Here is a 24,676-nt window from a genome sequence, read left to right on the forward strand (position 1 = left end):
GATAAAGCAATAAAAAAAATCTTATTCAAGTTAAATTTGACAAAATGGATGACAGTGAACAAACATAGATTAATTACTTGGAGTTTCTTCAGCTGTATATTCAATAGGTTCACTGTGCTTTTTTTTTCTTCCAGATTTTTTGAGAGTTCTGCTGCCTTTTCTCCAAGCAACTCATTTTCATTACTACTCATATTACCTTCTAATTTAGCTAACCTTCGCTCCAGCTGCTGGATTTGAAAATCCTATGAATAGAAAAGATATTTCAGCAATCAGTCAAATGTTAAGTATTTTTCTCCACTAAATAGACATTCTGTTTTAAAGCTTAAATATTCCTAAAATTTGAAGCAGCCTTTCAATTAATTGCAAGATGATGCGTCAGCCAAAGAGATATGATGATTCATTGGTCCAATTCATAACTGATCCAATTCAATATTTTATATGTGAAATGGAGCAAGGACAGCTGGATGAGAATGTCACTGATGTAAAATAGAACATGCCTATGCTTTTTGTATTAGCATCAAGCAAATACTATCTCAAGCAAGGGAGATTGCAAGCAAGGCACACCTTTCACTACTCTTCTATAAAGAAGGGCAAAGCATACTTTGATGCTATCTGCGGGCCTGAATTTAAACTCTAATCACAGATCAAAAGACAACTTTTGAAATCACTGTACTATCTGATTTATTAATCAGATGTCCAATCATTCACAAAAAAGGACCTGTGGTTCTGAACAACTCAAGTAAGCTGTGCAATGAATATAAAACTGATTTTATCTTGGTAAGCATGCCTATAATTTACTCAATGTTTTAACAGAGTGTAAAAGTAAGCTACATTAAAAATTAAGTCCCCATCTCAAGTTCAAGCCTACTAGACGACTCATTCTCTGCTACCCTCAACTTTCATTATCACTTATTCAGCTTTATTTCTTTCCTGACTTGCCACCCATAATCCCCTCATTTATCAATCCATTTCAAAATTCTCTCTCTGAGCTGCTTCTCTATCACTTCTCCTTTACCAAAATCCTGGTGAATCTACTCTACACCTGCTCCAGTGAAATTACATTCATCCTATTGGCTGGTGACTAGAACTGAACACAAAACTACACCTGTGATCTACAGTGCCAACATGACCTCCCTGCTCTTACAATCTGTGCCTCAACTAAATGAAGGCACATCCTATGTGCTGCCTTGTAGTGATTGGAACCAGGTGGATCCTGTTAACTATGAGATCCTTGATTTGGGTTATTCATCTGGGCCAATCAGGACATCCTGGCTGACCAATATAAACAGGGGATGCATTGCCCTTTGATGTGAAGGGCACTGCTCGTCACAGGCCACTCGGGTGTTTTCCTACTTTTCCTGGTGGTGGAAATTGAATAAAGATTTGTACACCTTGTCTCTCACTGTGTCTCACACCTGCGCGCACACACCATGGGTGCTGGGGTTAAAAATAATAAGCACTACCGCAGTTAGGCGGTAGTGTGGGGGTTAATTCCGAGGAAAAAAAAAAGATTGAATGTTCCCTTTGATGTGAAGGGCACTGCTTGTCACTAGCCACTCGGGTGTTTTCCTATCTTCCTGGTGGTGGAAATTGAATAAAGATTCGTACACCTTGTGTCTCTCACTGTGTCTCACACCTGCACACACACACCATGGGTGCTGGGAAAAAATAAGCACTACCGCAGTTAGGAAGAAAAAAAAATAAAAAAAAAATAAACAGGGGATGGTGAAGGGCACTGCTTGTCACAGGCCACTCGGGTGTTTTCCTACTTTTCCTGGTGGTGGAAATTGAATAAAGATGTACACCTTGTCTCTCACTGTGTCTCACACCTGCGCACACACACCATGGGTGCTGGGGATAAAAATAATAAGCACTACCGCAGTTAGGCGGTAGTGTGGGGGTTAATTAGGAGGAAAAAAAAAAGATTGAATGTTCCCTTTGATGTGAAGGGCACTGCTTGTCACTAGCCACTCGGGTGTTTTCCTATCTTCCTGGTGGTGGAAATTGAATAAAGATTCGTACACCTTGTGTCTCTCACTGTGTCTCACACCTGCACACACACACCATGGGTGCTGGGAAAAAATAAGCACTACCGCAGTTAGGAAGAAAAAAAAATAAAAAAAAAATAAACAGGGGATGGTGAAGGGCACTGCTTGTCACAGGCCACTCGGGTGTTTTCCTACTTTTCCTGGTGGTGGAAATTGAATAAAGATGTACACCTTGTCTCTCACTGTGTCTCACACCTGCGCACACACACCATGGGTGCTGGGGATAAAAATAATAAGCACTACCGCAGTTAGGCGGTAGTGTGGGGGTTAATTAGGAAAAAAAAAGAAGAAAAAAAAGAATAAATAAATAAACAGGGGATGGTGAAGGGCACTGCTTGTCACAGGCCACTCGGGTGTTTTCCTACTTTTCCTGGTGGTGGAAATTGAATAAAGATTTGTACACCTTGTCTCTCACTGTGTCTCACACCTGCGCACACACACCATGGGTGCTGGGGTTAAAAATAATAAGCACTACCGCAGTTAGGCGGTAGTGTGGGGGTTAATAAAAAAAAATTTGAGAAAAAAAATAACCAGAGAAAAAAAAATTAACATGAGGTTCTAAAGATTTGTGCAAAAAAAAAATAAACAGGGGATGGTGAAGGGCACTGCTTGTCACTGGCCACTCGGGTGTTTTCCTACTTTTCCTGGTGGTGGAAATTGAATAAAGATTTGTACACCTTGTCTCTCACTGTGTTTCACACCTGCGCACACACACCATGGGTGCTGGGGTTAAAAATAATAAGCACTACCGCAGTAAGGCGGTAGTGTGGGGGTTAATAAAAAAAAATTTGAGAAAAAAAATAACCAGAGAAAAAAAAATTAACATGAGGTTCTAAAGATTTGTGCACAAAAGATTAAAAAAAAACAGGGGATGCTTTCCGACATTTTTCGGACGAGATGGCACCTGCTAAGAAAGGTGGCGAGAAAAAAAAAGGGCCGCTCAGCTATCAACGAGGTGGTTACGAGGGAATATACAATAAACACCCACAAGCGAATCCATGGCGTGGGTTTTAAGAGACGTGCTCCTCGTGCCATTAAGGAGTAAAGAATTTGCAGTGAAGGAAATGGGTACTCCTGATGTCCGCATTGATACTCGTTTGAACAAGGCTGTTTGGGCTAAAGGTGTAAGGAATGTCCCATATCGCATTCGTGTGCGTTTATCCAGAAAGCGCAATGAGGATGAGGATTCTCCTAACAAACTTTACACGTTGGTAACCTATGTTCCTGTAACATCCTACAAGGGTCTGCAAACAGTCAACGTTGATGAAAATTAAATTGTAAATGTTTCATTAAAAATAAAGTTAAAAATGACTACAAAAAAAAACAGGGGATCACTACCGCAGTTAGGTGGTAGTGTGGGGGTCAGCAGTAAAAAAAAAGAACAGGAGTGTCACTGTTCACTCTAAGGAAAAAAACAGGGGATTCAGAATCTCCGCAATTCATGGACTGACTCTGAGCTGTCTGGCCACATATAAGTAAAGGGTGACTTAGTGACAGTTATTTCTTGCCTCAACTACCCTATTAACCTGTCCTCCCACCGTCAGGAATCTGGAACAAGATTCTCCCTATACCATTGGTATTAATGTGTGCACAGTCTCTGTCCTTTGAGTTGCCTTTTGAATCATTGCGATCCTTTCAGGAATGAATCAATTCAGGAACACTGACCATAATGCCGTGTTTCTTCTCCAGGCTTACAGGCAAAAGCTCAAGCAGGAGACCCCCTCGTGGATGCAGGTCCACTGCTGGTTGGAGGAGGCAGAAGATCAACTCTGGTGCTGTCTGAAATCGGCTGACTGGGCCATGTTCAAACAGTTCGCAGGTACCTTCGACGAGTACACCACCGCCGTCACAGATCGTATCAGCAAATGTGTGGAGGACTGCATACTGAGGAAGTCAATCCAGGTGTACCCCAACAAGAAACCCTGGATGAATCAGGACATACAGAATCTGCTAAAAACCAGGCATGAGGCCTTCAGATCAGGAGACCCACTCAAATATAAGGAATCCAATTATCACTTTTGCAGAGTCTTTAAGACAGCCAAGGACCAATACCGATCCAAACTAGAGACCCAGACAGACACCTATGACTATGGCAAGGACTGAATGACATCACAGGTTCTAAGAAGAGACAGTGCAAGATGGAGGAGGAGAGGTAACACCTATTCCGACAAGTCCTGACGAACTTATCCCATCAGTCACTGCACCAGAGGTCAGGTCGGCTTTCCTTTGTGTGAATCCAAGGAAAGCAATGGGACCACACGGAGTACCAGGCTGTGCACTCAGGGCATGCATAGCTCAACTGGCAGAGGTCTTCCTGGACATCTTCAAATTCTCCTTGCAGCAGGGTACTGTCCCTGCCTGTTTCAAGAGGGCCAACATCATCTCTGTGCCTAAGAAGGCTCATGCAGCATGTCTTAATGACTACGCTCAGTGGTCCTAACTTCGGTGGTCATGAAGTGCTTTGAAAGGCCGGCTATTACATTAATCAACTCCAGCCTCTCCACTACTCTTGACCCACTCCAATTTGCCTATTGGACCAACAGATTCATGTCAAATGCTATATCACTTGTCTTTCAGTCCTCCCTAAAACATCTTGACATCAAGAATAGCTATGTTAAGAATCCAACTCATTGACTACAGTTCAGCCAACAACACTATTATCCCCTCGAGACTGATTACTACACTTCGTGATCTCGGACTAAGCCTCACTCTCTGCAACTGGATCCTCAGTTTCTTGACCCACAGGCCACAATTAATGAAGACTGTGAACAATATTTCATCCTCACTAACACTCAACACTGGAGCCCCCCAGTGGTGCGTACTCAGCCCCCTACTGTACTCACTGTATACCCATGACTGTGTTGCCAAATACCAATGCCATTTACAAGTTCGCTAATGACACCACCATAGTTGGTCGAATCTCAGATGGTGATGAAACAGACTACAGATGAGAGGTGGAAGACCTGGAAAAATGGTCTAACTTATCTATGCTGCTTAACTCCATGCTCTGCCTGTATTGCTCACAAGACAAACTTTTCACTGTGCCTCAGTACATGTGACAATAAATTTAATTCAATTCAATTCAATTCAATCCATGTGGTATGGTAGATCCACAATGCTGTTAAGGAAAGTGTTCCAAGAATTTGACCCAGTGACAATGAAGGAATATGATGGTATATTTCCACTCTGGACGGTGAGTCACTTGGAGAGGCACTTGCAGGTGACGGTCTTCCTATGGATCTGCCATTCTTATCCTTCTAGATGATCATGATTGTAGATTTTGAAGGTGCTGTTTGAAGCCTTGGTGAATTTTCAAAATGTATCTCCTGTTGTGCATTGGAGGTGGAGGAAATGAATGTTTGTGATTGTGGTGCCAGTCAAGCAGACAGCTTTGACTTGAAGAATGTCAGGTTTCTAGTATGTTGTTGGCGCTGCACTCCTCCAGGCAAGTGGGGAGTATTCTAAAGCATTCCTGACTTGTGCCTTGTAGATAATGGACGTGCTTTTTGGAGCCAGGAGATGAGTTATTTGCTGCAGGATTCCTATATTCCTACTAGACAGACAAACAGGCAGAAAACTAGCCACCAGGATACATGAACATCAACTAGCCACAAAAATACATGACCCACTCTCACTAGTATCTATATACACAGATGAGGAAGGATCCCACTTTGACTGGGATATCACATTCCATCCTAGGACAAGCCAAACAGAGATACGCATGAGAATTCTTAGAAGAATGGCATTCCAACCAGAACGCTATCAACAAATATATCGACTTGGATCCCATTTACCAACCCCGCTGCGATAAAAAACAGGAAATGACATGACAGAAATTGACCACTACAGGAAATGACATCACGAATCCAAGGAAACCCAAACACATTGATAAAAAGTAGGCCATACCACCAATGCTTCACTGGAGGCTCACTGATGATGTTACACAGTATGGTGATGAAATGTCTAGAAATAAACCTTGCAGCTCAGTGAGCATACTTACATCTATTCCTCCCTGTTCTTGTAGGCACAGTACTTGTATAACAAGTCCGGTGCAGTTTCGGTCATGGTAACCCCCAAAATGTTAATAGTGGAGGATTTAGCATTGATCAGGTCATTGTTTAGGTTAAATTCTCACTTGTTGGAGATTGTCTCTGCCTGCCATTTGTGATGCCAACTGTTTCTTGTCATCTCAAACCTGGACATTGCCCAGGTCTTGTTTAAAGTGGACACAGACTGCTTCAGTGTCTGAGGTGTTGCAACTGATGCTGAACATTGTGCAATCAACAGTGAATATCCTTACTTCTGATCTTAAGGAGGTGAGGTCATTGAAGCAGCTGAAGATGGTTGGGCCTATAAACAGCATCCTGAGAAACTCGGGCTCTTGTGGTAGAGTGGTAGTGTGCCTCCCTCTGGGCTAATTGATCTGGGTTCAGATCTACCTGCTCTAGAGGTGTGTAGTAACATGTCTGGGCAGATTAGTTAAAACTTTCTACCCTGAGGAACGAAGGGTCTTTTGGTGTATTGGTAGTGTCTCTACCTCTGGATCAAGAGGCCTAAGTTCAAGTCCCACCAGTGCTGGAGCTGTGTCATAACATCTCACTACAGCTTGAATAGAAAATATCTATTTACTATCGTGATATAATTGACAGCTGAGGTGAGTGACCTCTAACAATCAACTTCCTACTCCAACATTGTCAACTGAGTGTTCAGCTGACTTGGCCGTGGGGTCTGGAATGTGTTCACTACATCTCATTTCCTCTCTTGTTTGAAGCTGCTGCTTGAAGTCTACCTGTTTGATCAAGCTGTTTGGTCCTATGTCTTAATATCTCCTTCAGTGACTCAGGGTCAAATATTCTGATTGATCTTGCTTTTGCTCAGCATCTTGGGACACTTTACAACGTTAAGTGTGAAATATTAATGTCCATTACTACTAATACACTACAAAACTGTTTGACTTTAGTTAACTGAACATGGTTTTGTTGTACGATATGGATAGAAATGTCATAATAGCATAGTGGGAGAGTATTCCAAAGTTGGAGATCTGCACGTTGCTGGGAGCTTTGTTCTACATTTTAACCATATCATAACTCAATGAACAATATTTGACACAGGCACTGGATGACCCACACAGGAATGCATTCTATTTTCAATTCCTGACTATTTCATGATAATGGGGACAAACTTTGACATGCAATTTTCTAAACTTAATGGAACTGATGAAAATTTAAGGTGCAAGTTAAGTCGAGCTAGTATGTAACAATATTTTAGTTTAGAAATTCAGCTCTTACAACAAAAAACAGTATTTTGGAACAAATTTTAATACTTTTTCAAAGAGAAATTGATTAAAGTAATGAGGAGATAGATTCTTAGAATGTGATAACATGGGTTCAACCAGACTTTACTGGATGTTATTATACATAAAGCCATAGAGTTATAGAGATGTACAGCATGGAAACAGACCCTTCGGGTCCAACTCGTACGTGCTGATCAGATATCCCAACCCAATCTAGTCCCACCTGCCAGCACCCAGCCAATATCCCTCCAAACCCTCCCTATTCATATACTGATCCAAATGCCTCTTAAATGTTGCAATTGTACCAGCCTCCACCACATCCTTTGGCAGCTCATTCCATACAGATACCACCTCTGTATGAAAAAGTTGCCCCTTAGGTCTCTTTTATATCTTTGCGCTCTCACCCTAAACCTATGCCCTCTAGTTCTGGACTTCCTGACCCCAGGGAAAAGACTTTGTCTATTTATCCTACCTATGCCCCTCATAACTTTGTAAACCTCTATAAGGTCACCTCTCAGCCTCCGACGCTCCAGGGAAAACAGCCCCAGCCTGTTAAGCCTCTCCCTGTCGCTCAGATTCTCCAACCCTGGCAACATCCTTGTAAATCTTTTCTGAACTCTTTCAAGTTTCACATCGGAAGGAGACCAGAATTGCACGCAATATTCCAACAGCGGCCTAACCAATGTCCTGTACAGCCACAACATGACCTCCCAACTCCTGTACACAATACTCTGACCAATAAAGGAAAGCATACCAAACGCCTTCTTCACTATCCTATCTACCTGTGACTCCACTTTCAAGGAACTATGAACCTGCACTCCAAGGCCTCTTTGTTCAGCAACACTCCCGAGGACTTTACCATTAAGTGTATAAGTCCTGCTAAGATTTACTTTCCCAAAATGCAGCACCTTGCATTTATCTGAATTAAACTCCATCTGCCACTTCTCAGCCCATTGGCCCATCTGGTCCAGATCGTGTTGTAATCTGAGATAAGCCTCTTCGCTGTCCACTACACCTCCAATTTTGGTGTCATCTGTAAACTTACTAACTGTACCTCTTATGCTCGCATCCAAATCATTTATGTAAATGACAAAAAGTAGAGGGCCCAGCACCGGTCCTTGTGGCACTCCACTGGTCACAGGCCTCCAGTCTGAAAAACAACCCTCCATCACCACCCTCTGTCTTCTACCTTTCAGCCAGTTTTGTATCCAAATGGCTAGTTCTCCCTGTATTCCTTGAGATCTAAGCTTGCTAATCAGTCTCCCACGGGGAACCTTGTCGAACGCCTGACTGAAGTTCATTAGATCACATCTACTCCTCTGCCCTCATCAATCTTCTTTATTACTTCTTCAAAAAACTCAATCAAGTTTGTGAGATATGATTTCCCACGCACAAAGCCATGTTGACTATCCCGAATCAGTCCTTGCCTTTACAAATATACGTACATTCTGTCCCTTAGGATTCCCTCCAACAACTTGCCCACCACCGAGGTCAGGCTTACCAGTCTATAGTTCCCTGGCTTGTCTTTACCGCCCTTCTTAAACAGTTGCACCACGTTTGCCAATCTCCAGTCTTCCGGCACCTCACCTGTGACTACCGATGATACAAATATCTCAGCAAGAGGCCCAGCAATCACTTCTCTATCTTCCCACAGAGTTCTCGGGTACACCTGATCAGGTCCTGGGGATTTATCCACTTTTAACCGTTTCAAGATAACCAGCACTTCGTCCTCTGTAATCTGGATATTTTGCAAGATGTCACCATCTATTTCCCTACAGTCTATATCTTCCATATCCTTTTCCACAGTAAATACTGATGCAAAATATTCATTTAGTTTCTCCACCATTTTCTGAGGCTCCACACAAAGGCTGCCTTGCTGATCTTTGAGGGGCCCTAATCTCTCCCTAGTTACCCTTTTGTCCTTAATATATTTGTAAAAATCCTTTGGATTCTCCTCAATTGTATTTGCCAAAGCTATCTCATGTCCCCGTTATTCCCTCCTGATTTCCCTCTTAAGTATACTCCTACTTCCTTTACACTTTTTTAAGGATTCACTCGATCTATCCTGTCTATACCTGATATATGCTTCTTTCTTTTTAATAATCAAACCCTCAATTTCTTTTGTCATCCAGCATTCCGTATACCTACCAACCTTCCCTTTCACCCTGACAGGAATATACTTTCTCTGGATTCTTGTTATCTCATTTCTGAAGGCTTCCCATTTTCCAGCTGTCCCTTTACCTGCGAACATCTGCCTCCAATCAGCTTTCGAAAGTTCTTGCCTAATACTGTCAAAATTGGCCTTTCTCCAATTTAGAACTTCAACTTTTAGATCTGGTCTATCCTTTTCCATCTCTATTTTAAAACGAATAGAATTATGGTCGCCGGCCCCAAAGTGCACCCCCACTGACACCTCAGTCACCTGCGCTGCCTTATTTCCCAAGAGTAAGTCAAGTTTTGCACATTCTCTAGTAGGTACACCCACATACTGAATCAGAAAATTGTCTTGTACACACTTAAGAAATTCCTCTCCGTCTAAACCTTTAACACTATGGCAGTCCCTGTCGATGTTTGGCAAGAACTATTATAAATATATTTCATTGTAACATAAATTGTAGTATTCTTTTGATCCATATTTTCTTTTCAATTATTTTCATCTGCCTTGTACTTCTTAAGCACTTTAGACTGCACACAAATCACATGATGCATGTATTTTATTTTTCAATTCTGATTAGTTAGGGCATCAAATAGAATTTCAATTGTAAATGTTTCCAACTACGACAGAACTGTTTGTAAATACAAATGAGTTATGTAGGATTATTCATCTAAAACAGTAAATAGAGTATCTGTGAAAATAGCTGTAATATTTGGCATCACTAAAGTAGTACATCAAAGTAATATAGATTGTAGTATTTCTGTTTACCTGACTGTAAATTACTTCCTGCTGCTTGATGCTTTCATGGTCAAGTTTGTCAATTTGACTTTTGAGGTTTCGGAGTGTTGTCTTATTTCCTGATATTTGGTTTGCAACTGTTCTCACTGTACCATTCAAGGAGTTCAACTCCTCACTCTTCTTAAATTTCTGGTCTTTCAGGTACTTCATCTGATCTTCAAGCTCCTATAAATCAAAACTGGAACAATTAATATAACAGAACAGAAATTATCTGTTAACATTTGTAGGATGACTCACTGCAAGAATGTAAAATAAACAGTCTCAAATATTATCATCTCATTAATTCCATAGGCTTCATTCTTCATCACATCTCCACCCAACCCATCTACTTGTTTATAAACCTGCTACCTTCCCATCCCAGCCTTTGGCATATGAGGTGTTCTTTCATTACCGTCCTTTGAAGCAGAGGTACACCTGACCATGGAGAACACACCCCTCCCACATTACACTCTTCCCAGTCATGCTTTACCATATCTCTCCTAAATCACAATTGTACTGCGCCCTTACCCAGACACTGTGGACCCGAGTCCTGAAGGCTAATATAGCGAGACAAAATCACATGGCAATGGCTGTACTTGCATACCCCTTTCCAAGTTTATTTAGCTGGACCCAAGAGAACAATTATGGCCTATTCTCTCAACTGGTATGACAAAAAATAGGCCTGGCAAGGTGTGATCAGTGATCAGACTACTGATTGATGCCTATACATCTCTTCCATCATATTAGCCCTATTTCCTGGATTTGTCGCTACTGAGCCAACAGACTGGCCATCACTCACTGCCTGGACCCCAAAGGCAGAGCCTTCCTGATCGAGAACAGCCTGACTGGATGCATGATTGTGGCTAATTCCCTTGACCCCAAGAATGATAAGCAATAACTTGACTTATTGGGCTGGGATCCCCTGACTGATGGGTGCCTCTCAGAACTTCAATGTGGACTACTCTATAAGATATAATTTGGAGGTGCCGGTGTTGGACTGGGATGCACAAAGTTAAAAATCACACAACAACAGGTTATAGTTCAACAGGCTTATTTGGAAGCACTAGCTTTTGGAGCATTGCTCCTTCATCAGGTGGTTGTGGAGTATAAAATCGTAAAACACAGAATTTATAACCAAAGTTTACAGTGTGATGCAACTGAAATTATATATTGAAAAAGACCTGGATTGTTTGTTACGTCTCTCATCTTTTAGAATGACCATGTTGGTTTCAGTTCTTTCATATCTAAAGCCCAGAACCTTTTTTAAAGTTTCATTCTCAAATGAACTTAACAATAGGTGCCATGTCAGCTTAGATAATGCATTGAAGGTGTGAGGTGCCCTATGTGAGGCTGTTTGTGCCCTAATGTTCAGACTGATTTTATTTCTAAAAAAGGGATTTACAGAATCTTACATGGATTCATGCAGTTTTTGAGCAAAATAAAATATAATTCTGCTAGAAAAAAATCACCCCACAAACTTATATGTGTGTGTGTTTGTTTGTGAGGTGCACGAGTGTCTGTGAGAGAGTGTGTATGTGTGCGAGTGTGAAGGGGTATAAGTCCATGATAGGGTGCGTGTGTAAATGTGTATGAGAAAGAGCTTGTATACGAGAGATGGGGGGGGTTGCGGGGGAGGGTATGTGTGTGTGTGTGACAATGAGAAGAGAGAGTGTGTCTGGTGCAGTGGGGTCGCCTGTAGTGTGACATGAACCCAAGGTGCCAGTTGAGGCCATCCCCATGGGTACCAAACTTGACTATCAGCCTCTGCTCAGCCACCTTGCGTTGTTTCCTGTCCCGAAGTCTGCATTGGAGGATAGCCACCTGAAGGTCCAAGGTCGAGTGTCCCGGACCGCTAAAGTGTTCTCCAATTGGGAGGGAACACTCCTGTCTATTGATTGTTGTGTGGTGTCCATTCATCCGTTGCTGTAACCTCTGTTTGTTCTCGCCAATGTACCATGCCTCAGGGCATTCTTTCCTGCTGTGTATGAGATAGATAACATTGGCCAAGTCAACTGAGTACCTGTTGCATACGTGATGGGTGGTGTCCCCATCTGTAATGGGGATAATCCGTGTTGACACTCTGACACGTCTTGCAGTGTCCGACATGACAGGGTTGCAAGGCGTTGTCCTGAAAGCCAGGTAGTTTGCTGCGACCAATGATCTCTTTGAGATTTGGTGGTTGTTTAAAGGTGAAGCGTGGGGATGGTCTTGGCGAGATGCTCATCCTCATTGATAATGTGTTGCAGGCTGCACTGACACCTTAGGTGACTGGCAGGGAAATTTGCTAGAACTGCTTGGGAGGATTTAAACTAGTGAGGTGGTGGTGGGGGGGACCCAGGGAGATAGTGAGGAAAGAGATCGATCTGAGATGGGTACAGCTGAGAACAGAAGTGAGTCAAACAGTCAGGGCAGGCAGGACTAATAAATTAAACTGCATTTATTTCAATGCAAGGGGCCTAACAGGGAAGGCAGATGAACTCAGGGCATGGTTAGCAACATGGGACTGGGATATCATAGTATTTACAGGGATATGGCTCAGGGATGAGCAGGACTGGCAGCTTAATGTTCCAGGATACAAATGCCACAGGAAGGATAGAAAGGGAGGCAAGAGAGGAAGGGGAATGGCATTTTTGATAAGGGATAGCATTACAGCTGTGCTGAGGAAGGATATTCCTGGAAATACATCCAGGGAAGTTACTTGAGTGGAACTGAGAAATAAGAAAGGGATGATCACCTTATTGGGATTGTATTATAGACCCCCCAATAGTCAGATGGAAATTGAGAAACAAGCTTGTAAGGAGATCTCAGCTAGCTGTAAGAATAATAGGGTAGTTATGGTAGGGGAATTTAACTTTCCAAACATCAACTGGGACTGCCATAGTGTTAAAGGTTTAGATGGAGAGGAATTTAAGTGTGTACAAGACAATTTTCTGATTCAGTATGTGGATGTACCTACTAGAGGAGGTGCAAAACTTGACCTACTCTTGGAAAATAAGGCAGCGCAGGTGACTGAGGTGTCAGTGGGGGAGCACTTTGGGGCTAGCGACCATAATTCTATTCATTTAAAATAGTGATGGAAAAGGATAAACCAGATCTAAAAGTTGAAATTCTAAATTGGAGAAAGGCCAATTTTGACAGTATTAGGCTAGAACTTTCAAAAGTTGATTGGAGGCAGGTAAAGGGACAGCTGGAAAATGGGAAGCCTTCAGAAATGAGATAACAAGAATCCAGAGAAAGTATACTCCTGTCAGTATGAAAGGGTAGGCTGGTAGATATAGGGAATGTTGAATGACTAAAGAAATTGAGGGTTTGGTTAAGAAACAGAAAGAAGCATATGTCAGGTATAGACAGGATAGATCGAGTGAATCTTTAGAAGAGTATAAAGAAAGTAGGAGTATACTTAAGAGGGAAATCAGGAGGGAATAACGGGGACATGAGATACCTTTGGCAAATACAATTAAGGAGAATCCAAAGGGTTTTTACAAATATATTAAGGACAAAGGGGTAGCTAGGGAGAGAATAGAGCCACTCAAAGATCAGCAAGGTGGCCTTTGTGTGGAGCCGCAGAAAATGGTGGAGATACTAAATGAATATTTTGCATCAGTATTTACTGTGGAAAAGGATATGGAAGATATAGACTGTAGGGAAATAGATGGTGACATCTTGCAAAATGTCCAGATTACAGAGGAGGAAGTGCTGGATGTTTTGAAACGGTTAAAGGTGGATAAATTCCCAAGACCTGATCAGGTGTACCCGAGAACTCTGTGGGAAGCTAGAGAAGTGATTGCTGGGCCTCTTGCTGAGATATTTGTATCATCGATAGTCACAGGTGAGGTGCCGGAAGACTGGAGGTTGGCAAACGTGGTGCCACTGTTTAAGAAGGGTGGTAAAGACAAGCCAGGGAACTATAGACCGGTGAGCCTGGCCTCAGTGGTGGGCAAGTTGTTGGAGGGAATCCTAAGGGACAGGATGTACATGTATTTGTAAAGGAAGGGCTGATTCGGGATAGTCAACATGGTGTTGTGCATGGGAAATCATGTCTCACAAACTTGATTGAATTTTTTGAAGAAGTAACAAAGAAGATTGATGAGGGCAGAGCAGTAGATGTGATCTATATGGACCTCAGTAAGGTTCCCCATGGGAGACTGATTAGCAAGCTTAGATCTCATGGAATACAGGGAGAACTAGCCATTTGGATACAGAACTGGCTCAAAGGTAGAAGACAGAGGGTGGTGGTGGAGGGTTGTTTTTCAGACAGGAGGCCTGTGACCAGTGGAGTGCCACAAGGATCGGTGCTGTGCCCTCTACTTTTTGTCATTTACATAAATGATTTGGATGCGAGCATATGAGGTACAGTTAGTAAGTTTGCAGATGACACTAAAATTGGAGGTGTAGTGGACAGCGAAGAGGGTTACCTCAGATTACAACACGATCTGGACCAGATGGGCCAATGGGCTGAGAAGTGGCAGATGGAGTTTAATTCAGATAAATGCAAGGTGCTGCATTTTGGGAAAGTAAATCTTAGCAGGACTTATACACTTAATGGTAAAGTCCTCGGGAGTGTTGCTGAACAAAGAGGCCTTGGAGTGCAGGTTCTTTGAAAGTGGAGTCACAGGTAGATAGGATAGTGAAGAAGGCATTTGATATGCTTTCCTTTATTGGTCAGAGTATTGTGTACAGGAGTTGGGAGGTCATGTTGTGGCTGTACAGGACATTGGTTAGGCCACTGTTGGAATATTGCGTGCAATTCTGGTCTCCTTCCTATCGGAAAGATGTTTTGAAACTTGAAAGGGTTCAGAAAAGATTTACAAGGATGTTGCCAGGGTTAGTAAATTATGAGGAGCATGGATAGGATAAATAGACAAAGTCTTTTTCCTGGGGTCGGGGAGTCCAGAACTAGAGGGCATAGGTTTAGGGTGAGAAGGCAAAGATATAAAAAAGACCTCGGGGCAACTTTTTCACGCAGAGGGTGGTACGTGTATGGAATGAGCTGCCAGAGGATGTGGTGGAGGCTGGTACAATTGCAACATTTAAGAGGCATTTGGATGGGTATATGAATAGGAAGGGTTTGGAGGGATATGAGCTGGGTGCTGGCAGGTGGGATTAGATTGGGTTGGGATATCTGATCAGCATAGACGGGTTAGACCGAAGGGTCTGTTTCCATGCTGTACAACGTTATGATTCTATGACTATGACTCTATTGTCATAGAATGCAACTTTTTTCTGGGATTTACATATGAAAGAACTGAAACAACATGGCCATTCTAAAAGATATAACAAACAATCCAAGTCTTTTTCAATATATAATTCCAGTTACATCACACTGTAAACTTTGGTTATAAATTCTGTCTTATGATCTTACACTCCACAACCACCTGATGAAGGAGCAGTGCTCCGAAATCGAGTGCTTCCAAATAAACCTGTTGGAGTATAACCTGGTGTTGTGTGATTTTTAATTCCATTAAGATAGGCTGTTTGATTGCTGCATGAGCAGTGTGTTTGCTGTGCAACTGGTGAATGGAGCAGGTATGTTTTCCCAATGTCTAGCTTGTTTGCTAAGATTGGTCAAAAGGTGGGCTGACATTAATAAAGTGAATTGAGGCAATGAACAAGTGTTTATTCCCGTTGACTGGTATCTCACTGTTACTTTGTGAAAATTGTGCCATACAAAAAAGATGGGAGGCAAATAATCTTGACTTTGTGGTGAGCCGTATTGCACCTCTTGTCTAATCCTCTTCTAAATACTTCCAATGATTTAGATCCATAGTTCTTTTGGGAAGAAAATCCCAGAAATTCAGTACTCTCCAGGAAAAGTTGCTTCTCAACTTTAATTGAGTGTCACCTTCTTCTATAACTATGCCCCATAGTTGAAGATTCCCCCACTAGTGAAAACATCTTTGTAACAGCTACTCTGTCAAACCCCTTCAGAATCTTGTATGTTTCAATAAGATCACTACTAAATCTTGTAAACTCCAATGAATAAAGGCTTAAACTATTTAGCCTGTCTTGATAAATCCATCACTTCATCCCAAGAATCAGCCTACTGAATCTCTTTTGAACTGCCTTCAATGTGAATATGTCCTTCCTTAAACAGTGGGGACCAAAATGGTTTACTGTACTCCAGGTGCGGCCTCACTAATACCCTATACAGTCATAACAAGGCTTCCCCACTATTAAAATCCAACCCCCTATTAAACAAAGTTTAAAATTTCATTCATTACCTTAATTACTTGTTGCATGTGCATGCTAACTTTTTATAATTCATGTACAAGAACACCTGAATTTCTCTGTGCACTTCGTTGGAGTCTCTCTTATTTTAGGCTAACTGACCTATGATTTCCTGCTTTCTGTCTCCCTTACTTCTTGAACAGGTGTGTCATGTGAGCAGTTTTTCAATTGCTGGAACCCTCCTGGATTCCACTGAGTTCTGGAACATTTCAACCAATGCCTCAGTGTCTTGGCAGCCACTTCCTTTAAAACTCTTGGACACTGGCTATCGGGTCCTGAAATGTGTCTACTTTCAGTCCCATTAGTTCAGCAAGTACTTTATCTCTTGTCATAGAGACTTTGCTCTAGGTAGCACCTGATCTATTACCTTTGCGATGTTTATAGTGTTCTCCAGTGTTGGGAACACTATGCCAAGCTGCTCATGATCCCTCAACAAAACTTCTTTCCTTATCCTACCTACGTCATTGATACCCACATGGACCACAATAACTGGATTCTTCTCTCTCACTCCAAGTTCCTGCCCAGCCCAGAAGACATGCCCTGATCCTCGGCACTAGGTATGCAACACTGCCTTCAGAACACTCTACCATTGCTGAAGAGAACAGAATCTCTCACTCTAATGATGCCATTCCCAACTACATTTCTCTTTTCTCCCCCCACTTGAAATGTCACTCAGTACTATGGTGCTTTTGGTGGGTCTGCGCATCCTCCCTTGAAGTTTGGGACCTCTTCAACATTGACAATGGCAGGTATTCTTTTAAAGCTAAATTCTATGTTCTAATACCTGTTCCCCTCAGTCACACCCTCCTAGGCATGACCACAGATCAATTTGATGACCAGGTTTGTGTTGTGACAACATTTTTGGGACTCATTGGTCTGTGCACTTTTGAATATGGATATAGTGAAAGCGGTCAAGAGTGAAAATAGATACCAGGTTTCTTATAATAAGATTGCATTTGAAACAGCTAAAACCATTTCGAGTTTGAAGGAATATCCATAAAAGTTTACCAGATCCATCACAGTCTGTGATGTTTTTCCTTTCACTGGCACAGTTTTGAATACAGTTCCACTACTGAAGGGCTTTGAAACAGGCTGCATAGGTTCCTTGGTGTTCTTTAGGCCCTATCCTGTCAGTTAAACTCTCTTCTCTGTTGCAATTAATCTCCCTGAGAATATTGGCTTCAGCTCTGTTCAGATGTAGCTTGTGAAAACCTTTCCCTACTGAAATATTTACCTACCTCTGGTTGTTCCTATAATTCTTATTCTACCTAGCTTCTGATTTCTTCCTTACATTATTAATTTGAACATGAATTGTAATATTCAGATGATATCTTTATTCCCCTTACCTTGGCTAATCAAGAGTTATTTGTTTCACAAAATCAATCATCTTCATTCATTATTAAATTTTTCAACTCACCACTCCATTCCTGCACTCAAATTTCTCTTCCTTAGGAAATTACTTTTGAACAAAGTTAACATGCAAGTACAACAAGCAATTGTAAAAACAAATAGTATTTTAGCCTTAATTAAATAGGGACTGGTTAACACAGTTAGTTGCTTGGGTCATAGTCATGGAATCATAGAGATGTACAGCATGGAAACAGTCCCTTTGGTCCAACTCGTCCACACTGACCAGATATCCGAAATTAATATAGTCCCATTTGCCAGCATTTGGCTCATATCCCTCTATTCCCTTCTTATTCATATAACCATCCATATGCCTTTTAAATGGTCTGGCAGTTCATTCCAGACACACAGCACACTTTGTGTGAAAAGGTTGCCTCTTAGGTCCCTTTTAAATCTTTTCCCTCTCAACCTAAAGCTATTCCTCTAGTTCTGGACCCTGCGCCCCCACCCCAGGAAAAAAGACCTTGTGTATTTACCCCTACCCATGACCCTCATGATTTTATAAACCTCTGTAAGGTCACCCTTCAGCCCTCAATGCTGCAAACATCTCCAGCCTATTCAGCCTATCCCTACAGCAGTCTTTCCTATGTTGTCTTAATAGTGTCTCCAGGTTTGATCAAGATCAGAATAATCAGCAGAGACATGCTGTACATCTCTATGACTCTATAATAATTACATTTCTTGCTTTTTGTTCAGTTTTGTTACAGTTATTCAATATGACTTGTTGGTAGCATAACTCAAAATGTATCAGTGGATCTGTGACAACTGTCTCTGAGTTTTTATATAAGTAGATAGATATACAAGAAAAATATTGAAACTAAATATGATAGCATTTATTAAAAAGTCTAAATCATTTACTAAAAACCTTAAAATTGCCCAGAATTTCCTCACCTTTACGGTATTTTCTTCATTTTTCAGTGTTTTCTCCAACCTAGTCACTTGTTCCTCAGCACTCAGCATTGTTTCAGTTGCAGTCTTGAGCTTTTCCTGAAGAGCTTTGTTTACTTCTTTACAATTCATTAACCTACAAGTTATATCAAACATTTAGGAAATGTGACCTACATAAACAATTTCTACCACTCATATGGTGTTGCCGCGTGTACAAATAAAACAGGCAATGGACTTCCTAAGCTCAAGGCGTTCTTTCTTTTACCGAGGAATAAAACTGAAAATTCTTAACACTGTTATTTCAGATTCAACTTTGTTTTTTCTTGTGATAACACCATACAATAATGTTGCATATTTTATATATTGTATTTAATAGACAATTCATGATTTTTTTTTCTTAAAGCTGTTAACTTGTTTGTTCTAGGTTCTATAAATCTTGAAAGTATTTTATAACTCAAGCATGTTTATTATTCATCTTCCAAAGTCAAGCAATTGTAAAGCAAAATATGGTCCATCGAATAGGACAAAATGTACTCACAAAAGCATTCTTTTTGACACAGGATTCACTATGGTTGCCTGGAATTTAATTTCTAGTTGGTAGCGTGTAAAGAATGAGGAATAAAGGAATGACCTTTGTTGCTGACTTCAAGAAAAATATTCATTGTACAGACTACAGTTGTAAAATAGAGTGTGTCCTGATGTCAGGCTGTTATTACTGTTAATGTCTAAGGATAAAATCTGTTTTTTGCTTCCAAATGAAGTCATCACCTCAACAACTAAATGTAGTGTGAAGGAATTGGTAGGATAGTATTCTATCTGTATATTGAGAATGGCTTGGAGTTTTGTTACGATTTTAAAGAAAAGGCAAAATGAACAGTGAACAATTTCAATGCATACAATCAGAAATAAGGGAATTTATATCAGGAAGCAAAGAAATGGCTGACCAACCACGTACTTTGGTTCTGTATTCACAAAGGAGGACACAAATAATATACCAGAAATGTTGGGGAACAAAGGATTTCATGACGTAGAGGAACTTAAAGAAATGAAATTTAGGGAAATGGTATTGATAAATTGATGGGGATTGAAGATTGATAAATCCCAGGGCCCGACAATCTACATCCCAGAGTATTTAAGGAAGTGGTCCTAGAAATAGTCGATGCATTGGTGGTCACCTTCTACAGACTCTGGATAATTCCTCCAGATTGGAGGACCTCTAATGCAATACATCTATTTAAGAAGGGAGGCAGAGAGAAAACCAGAAACCATGGGGGGTGGTGGTGTTTGGTGGTGGGGAGATGCTACAGTTCATTATAAAAGAATTAATAGCAGAGCATTTGGAAACCAGGGACAAGGTTAGATATAGACAGTGCATATGGATTTAGGAAAGGATAATTATGTTTGACAAATCAACTGGAATTCTTTAAGGATGTAACCAGTAGTGTTGAGGAAGAGCCAGTGAACGTGGTTCATTTGGACTTTTAGAAGGTTTTCAACAAAGTGCCACATAAGAGATTATGTAAAATCAAAGCATACGGAAATGCGGGGAGTTACATAAGGAGATGGGTAGAAAACTTGTTGGCAGGCAAGAATAAGAATAAATGGGTAATTTTGCAAATGGCAAGCAGTGAATATTGGGGTGCCACAGTAATCAGTTCCAGGACCCCAGCTATTGACAATACATATTGATGATTTGGATGAGGAAACTAAATATAGTATCTCCAAACCTGACAACCACCTGATGAAGGAGTGGCACTCTGAAAGCTAGTGCTTCCAATTAAATCTGTTGGACTATATTGTGTGATTTTTAACTCCAAACCTACAGATTACACCATGCTGGGTGGGAGTGGATGTAGGTTTGCTCACTGAGCTGGAAGGATTGTTTTCAGATGTTTCGTCACCACACTACGCAATATCTTCAGTGAGTCACCAGATGAAGCACTGGTGATGTAGCTATCTTTCTATTTATGTGTTTGGGTTTCCTTGGATTGTTGATGTCATTTCCTGTGGTGACATCATTTCCTCAGGTGATGTTATATATCTGGAGGTGATATAACACACTAGCTGGGAGGTTGAGCCATGAGGAGGATGCAAAGATGCTTCATTTAGAGAAGCTGAGTGAGAGGGAAAAGAATTGGCAGATACAGTATAATGTGGATAAGTGTAAAGTTATCCACTTTTTGGTAGCAACAACAGGAAGGAAGGCCATTAGCTAATTGAAAAAATGGAATGGTCAGTGTAACCCTGGTGTCCTGATAGATCAGAACCTGCAGGTAAACATGTAGTTGCTACAAGCAGTGAAGAAGGCAAATGGTATTCTGGCCTTCACAGTGAGGATTTGAGTTCAGCAGCTGGGATGTCTTGCTGTAATTATAAGGGGCCTTGGTGAGGTCACACCTGGAATACCATGTGCAGTTTTGGTCTCCTTATCGAGAAAGAATGTTGTAGCTATAGGAGTGCAGCAAAGGTTTGCACGACTGATCATGGGATAGTGAGGCTGACATATGAGGAGAGGTTAATCAGTTAGGATTATATTTGCTGGAGTTCAAAAGAATGAGGGAGGATCTTATAGAAACTTATAACTATCCAGTAGGATTAGACAGGGTAGATGCAGAAGGGATGTGGAGGAGTCCAGAACCAGGGATCACAGTCTAAGGACATGGAGTAAACCATGCAGGAATGAAATGTAGAGAAATATCTTCACTTAGAGAGTGGTAAGCCTGTGAAATTTGCTACTACAGAAGGAGTTGGATATTGCACTTGAGGCTAAAGGGATCGAAGAATATGGGAGAAAAGTCAGAACAGATTACGAAGTTAGATGATCAGCTGTAATTGTAAAGAAAAGATTGTGAATGGCTAACTCCTACTCCTATTGTCTATGTTTCTATAATATTCTTCCATACTGTATAATACAAAAATATGAAAGAAATGTCTCTTTCTTTGTTGAAGCAATTAGCTTTGTGATAATTTTGCCTCTTTTTTTAAGAGTTAACTTTTATGCAGTTATTCTACTCAGTTAACAGTGGTTAACAGTGAAATAGCATCATTTGTATTGTTAACCTGTGTGATATCAAGAAACTCTGATGGCACAGAATGTAGCAAAATCTATAGCTCTGACAATATCCTAACCCCTGTAGTATGAAAGCCTTTTACTGCAGAACAAGTTGAAACCAAGCTATGCTGCTCTTTGTACATGAATCACACAGCATGCAACAAATAATTAGGAAGGCAATTGGAGTGTTAGTCATTATTGTAAGGGGAATAGAACATTAGAATAGGCAATTGCTGAACCGTTGGTGAGACCACACCTAAGGTATTGTGTACAGTTTTTGTTACCTTGCTTATGAATGCAGTTAAGGCAGAATTTACTAAGTTACCTCCTGAGGTGGAGGGGTTGTGTTATGAGGAAACATAGGCATGTTAAGTGTATATTCTTTGGACGTTGGAAGAATGAGAGGTAATCTTACTGAAAAATACAATATTCTGAGGGAATTTGGTAACATAGATACTGAAAGAGTGTTTCCCCTCATTATATAATTTAGAACTTGCAGCTAGTTTTAAAATAGGATGTCTCCCATTTAAGATGAAGTTGAGAAGAAATTTCTTCTCTCATTGATCCTTAATCTTTGTAATAACTATCTGAGAGGGCAATGGAGTTTTGGTTGTTTAATATTCAAGTTTAAGTTAAACGTATTTTTTGGTAGTGGGGTTTCAGAAACTGTTTTTGGATGTCAAGGAGAGTTGGTTACATTCTCTACAACAGAATGAAAGGTTATGTGGAGTAGGCTGGAAAATGGAGTTACATATACAATGATTAGCCATGATCTCATCGTGTGACTGAGTATGCTTGAGGGACCAGCTAGGCTATTTATTATCTTATTTTCTTACTTTTTTAGTCCCAGTATAGCTACAGCACAGAAATTTACCTAGATGTGGAAAATTGTGATGGCATACCCTGTTCACAAGAAGCAGGGCAAATCTAAACCAGCTAATTACTGTCCCGTTTGTCTGCTTTTGATCATCAGTAAACTGATGGAAGGTGTGGTCAACGTCTATCAGTTGGCACTTACACAGAAGTAACCTGGTCACTGATGCTCAGTTTGGATTCCTTCAAGGCCACTTGGTTTCTTATTATTGCCTTGGCTCAAACATGGATGAAAGCGCTTAATTCAAGGTGTAAAGTAAGAATGACTGCTGCTGACATCAAGGCATCATTTGACTATGTGGCATCAAGGAGAATAGCAAAATTAAAATCAATGGGAATTAGCATAACTCTTCATTGGTTCAAGTTATGCCTAGCACAAATGTAGATGGCTGATGTGTGTCATTATTAGTGGATTTCTTCAGATTAGAGTCCTAGGCCCAATCATGACTTCCCTCCGCTACAACCTTCCCTCCATCATAAAGCCACAGAAGAGAATGTAACCAACTCTCCTTGACATCCAGTAACACTTTCTGAAACCCCACTACCAAAATCCTGGGAATTACCATTGGCCAAAACCTTACCACCCATATGTATAGTATGACACAACTCAATGTTCACCTCTCCAAAAACTATCCATTATTTACAAGGCAAAAATCAGGAGTGTGATTGAATACGCTTCACTTGCCTGTATAACTGCAAAAAAGATCACCTCAGGCCAAGCAATTTGATCAGCACTAATTCTTGCCTCAAAGTTTACTTCCTTCACTGCCAACACCAAAAGTCAATAATTTGTACCATTGACAAGATGCAACACAACATCCCACTAGGGTTCCTTTGTCACCACCTTCCAAACTCAGAACCTTCATCATTCTAAAGGACAAAGGCGGTAGATGAGTAGGAACAATATGCCCTGCAATTCCCCTTTAAGATACACACCACTCTCACTTGGAAATATACTATTTCTTCACTATGTTTAAATCCTGGAACTCTCTTCCTAACAGTACTAGAGGTGTCCCTATACCTTAGGGACTGGTATACCAACATGAGACTGCAATGGTTCAAGAAGGCAAGTCGTTACTGCCTTCTCAAGGGCAATCAGGGTAGCCTGTTAGGGATGGTAAAAATATTTGCATTTTGCCAAGGCTTACATTTCATGATTTTTTTTAAAAAACCTGCATTTATATAGTAGTTTTAACATACAGAATGTGCTTTATATATCAATGTGTTCAATCATATATGATTACAAAGTGAGAGATTAGGAAGACTAACTGAAAGTTTTTTTGAACTTGTAGAAGTTTATAAAATTATGAGGGGCATAGATCGGGTGAATAGCCAAGATCTTTCAGCAGAGTCCAAAACTAAAGGGCATAGGAGCATCTCTTTCATGCAGAGGGCGTTGCATGTATGGAATTAGCTGCCAGAGGAACTGGTAACGGCTGGTACAATTACAACATTTAAAAGGCATCTGGATGGGTATATGAACAGGAAGGGTTTAGAGGAATATGGGCCAAATGCTGACAAATCAACTCTAGTTTCACAGGCTGCCTTGATCCCCTCCAATTCGCCTACTGACGCAACAGGTGCACAGAGGACGCTATTTCTCTAGTCCTGCACTCATCCCTGGAACATCTGGACAAGAACACCTATATCAGACTCCTGCTCATTGACTACAGTTTCGCCTTCAACACCATTATCCTCTCCAGCCTGATCTCAAAACTCCGAGACCTTGGTCTCAGCTCTGCCTTCTGCAACTGGATCCCCAGCTTTCTGACCCACACATTGCAATCAGTGAAGATAGACAACTGCACTTCCTCCATGGCTTCAGAAAGAAAGGAGGAGAACACACCTCCATCTATATCAATGGAGCTGATGTTGAGAGGATGGAGAACAACAGGTTTCTAGCAGGACCAATAACCGACAACCTGGACTGGACTTCGCATATGGACGCAACTGTC

At 41.0% G+C, this 24,676-nt stretch overlaps 1 protein-coding gene and 1 pseudogene across 1 annotated transcript in view; one reads left to right on the forward strand and one right to left on the reverse strand.

Moving 5' to 3' along the window:
* Nucleotides 1–24,676, reverse strand: part of ccdc39 (coiled-coil domain containing 39) — a 138,090-nt gene that overhangs the window by 73,435 nt on the left and 39,979 nt on the right. Inside the window, exons 9-11 of the mRNA XM_060834446.1 lie at nucleotides 18,800–18,932; nucleotides 10,265–10,459; nucleotides 78–242 (exon numbers count right to left, since the gene is read on the reverse strand). Coding sequence (XP_060690429.1) covers nucleotides 78–242; nucleotides 10,265–10,459; nucleotides 18,800–18,932 — 493 coding nt within the window. The remainder of the gene's footprint in view (nucleotides 1–77; nucleotides 243–10,264; nucleotides 10,460–18,799; nucleotides 18,933–24,676) is intronic.
* Nucleotides 2,937–3,372, forward strand: LOC132821506 (large ribosomal subunit protein eL31-like; annotated as a pseudogene).

Source organism: Hemiscyllium ocellatum, chromosome 13, assembly GCF_020745735.1.
Source record: "Hemiscyllium ocellatum isolate sHemOce1 chromosome 13, sHemOce1.pat.X.cur, whole genome shotgun sequence".
Taxonomy (NCBI): Eukaryota; Metazoa; Chordata; class Chondrichthyes; order Orectolobiformes; family Hemiscylliidae; genus Hemiscyllium; species Hemiscyllium ocellatum.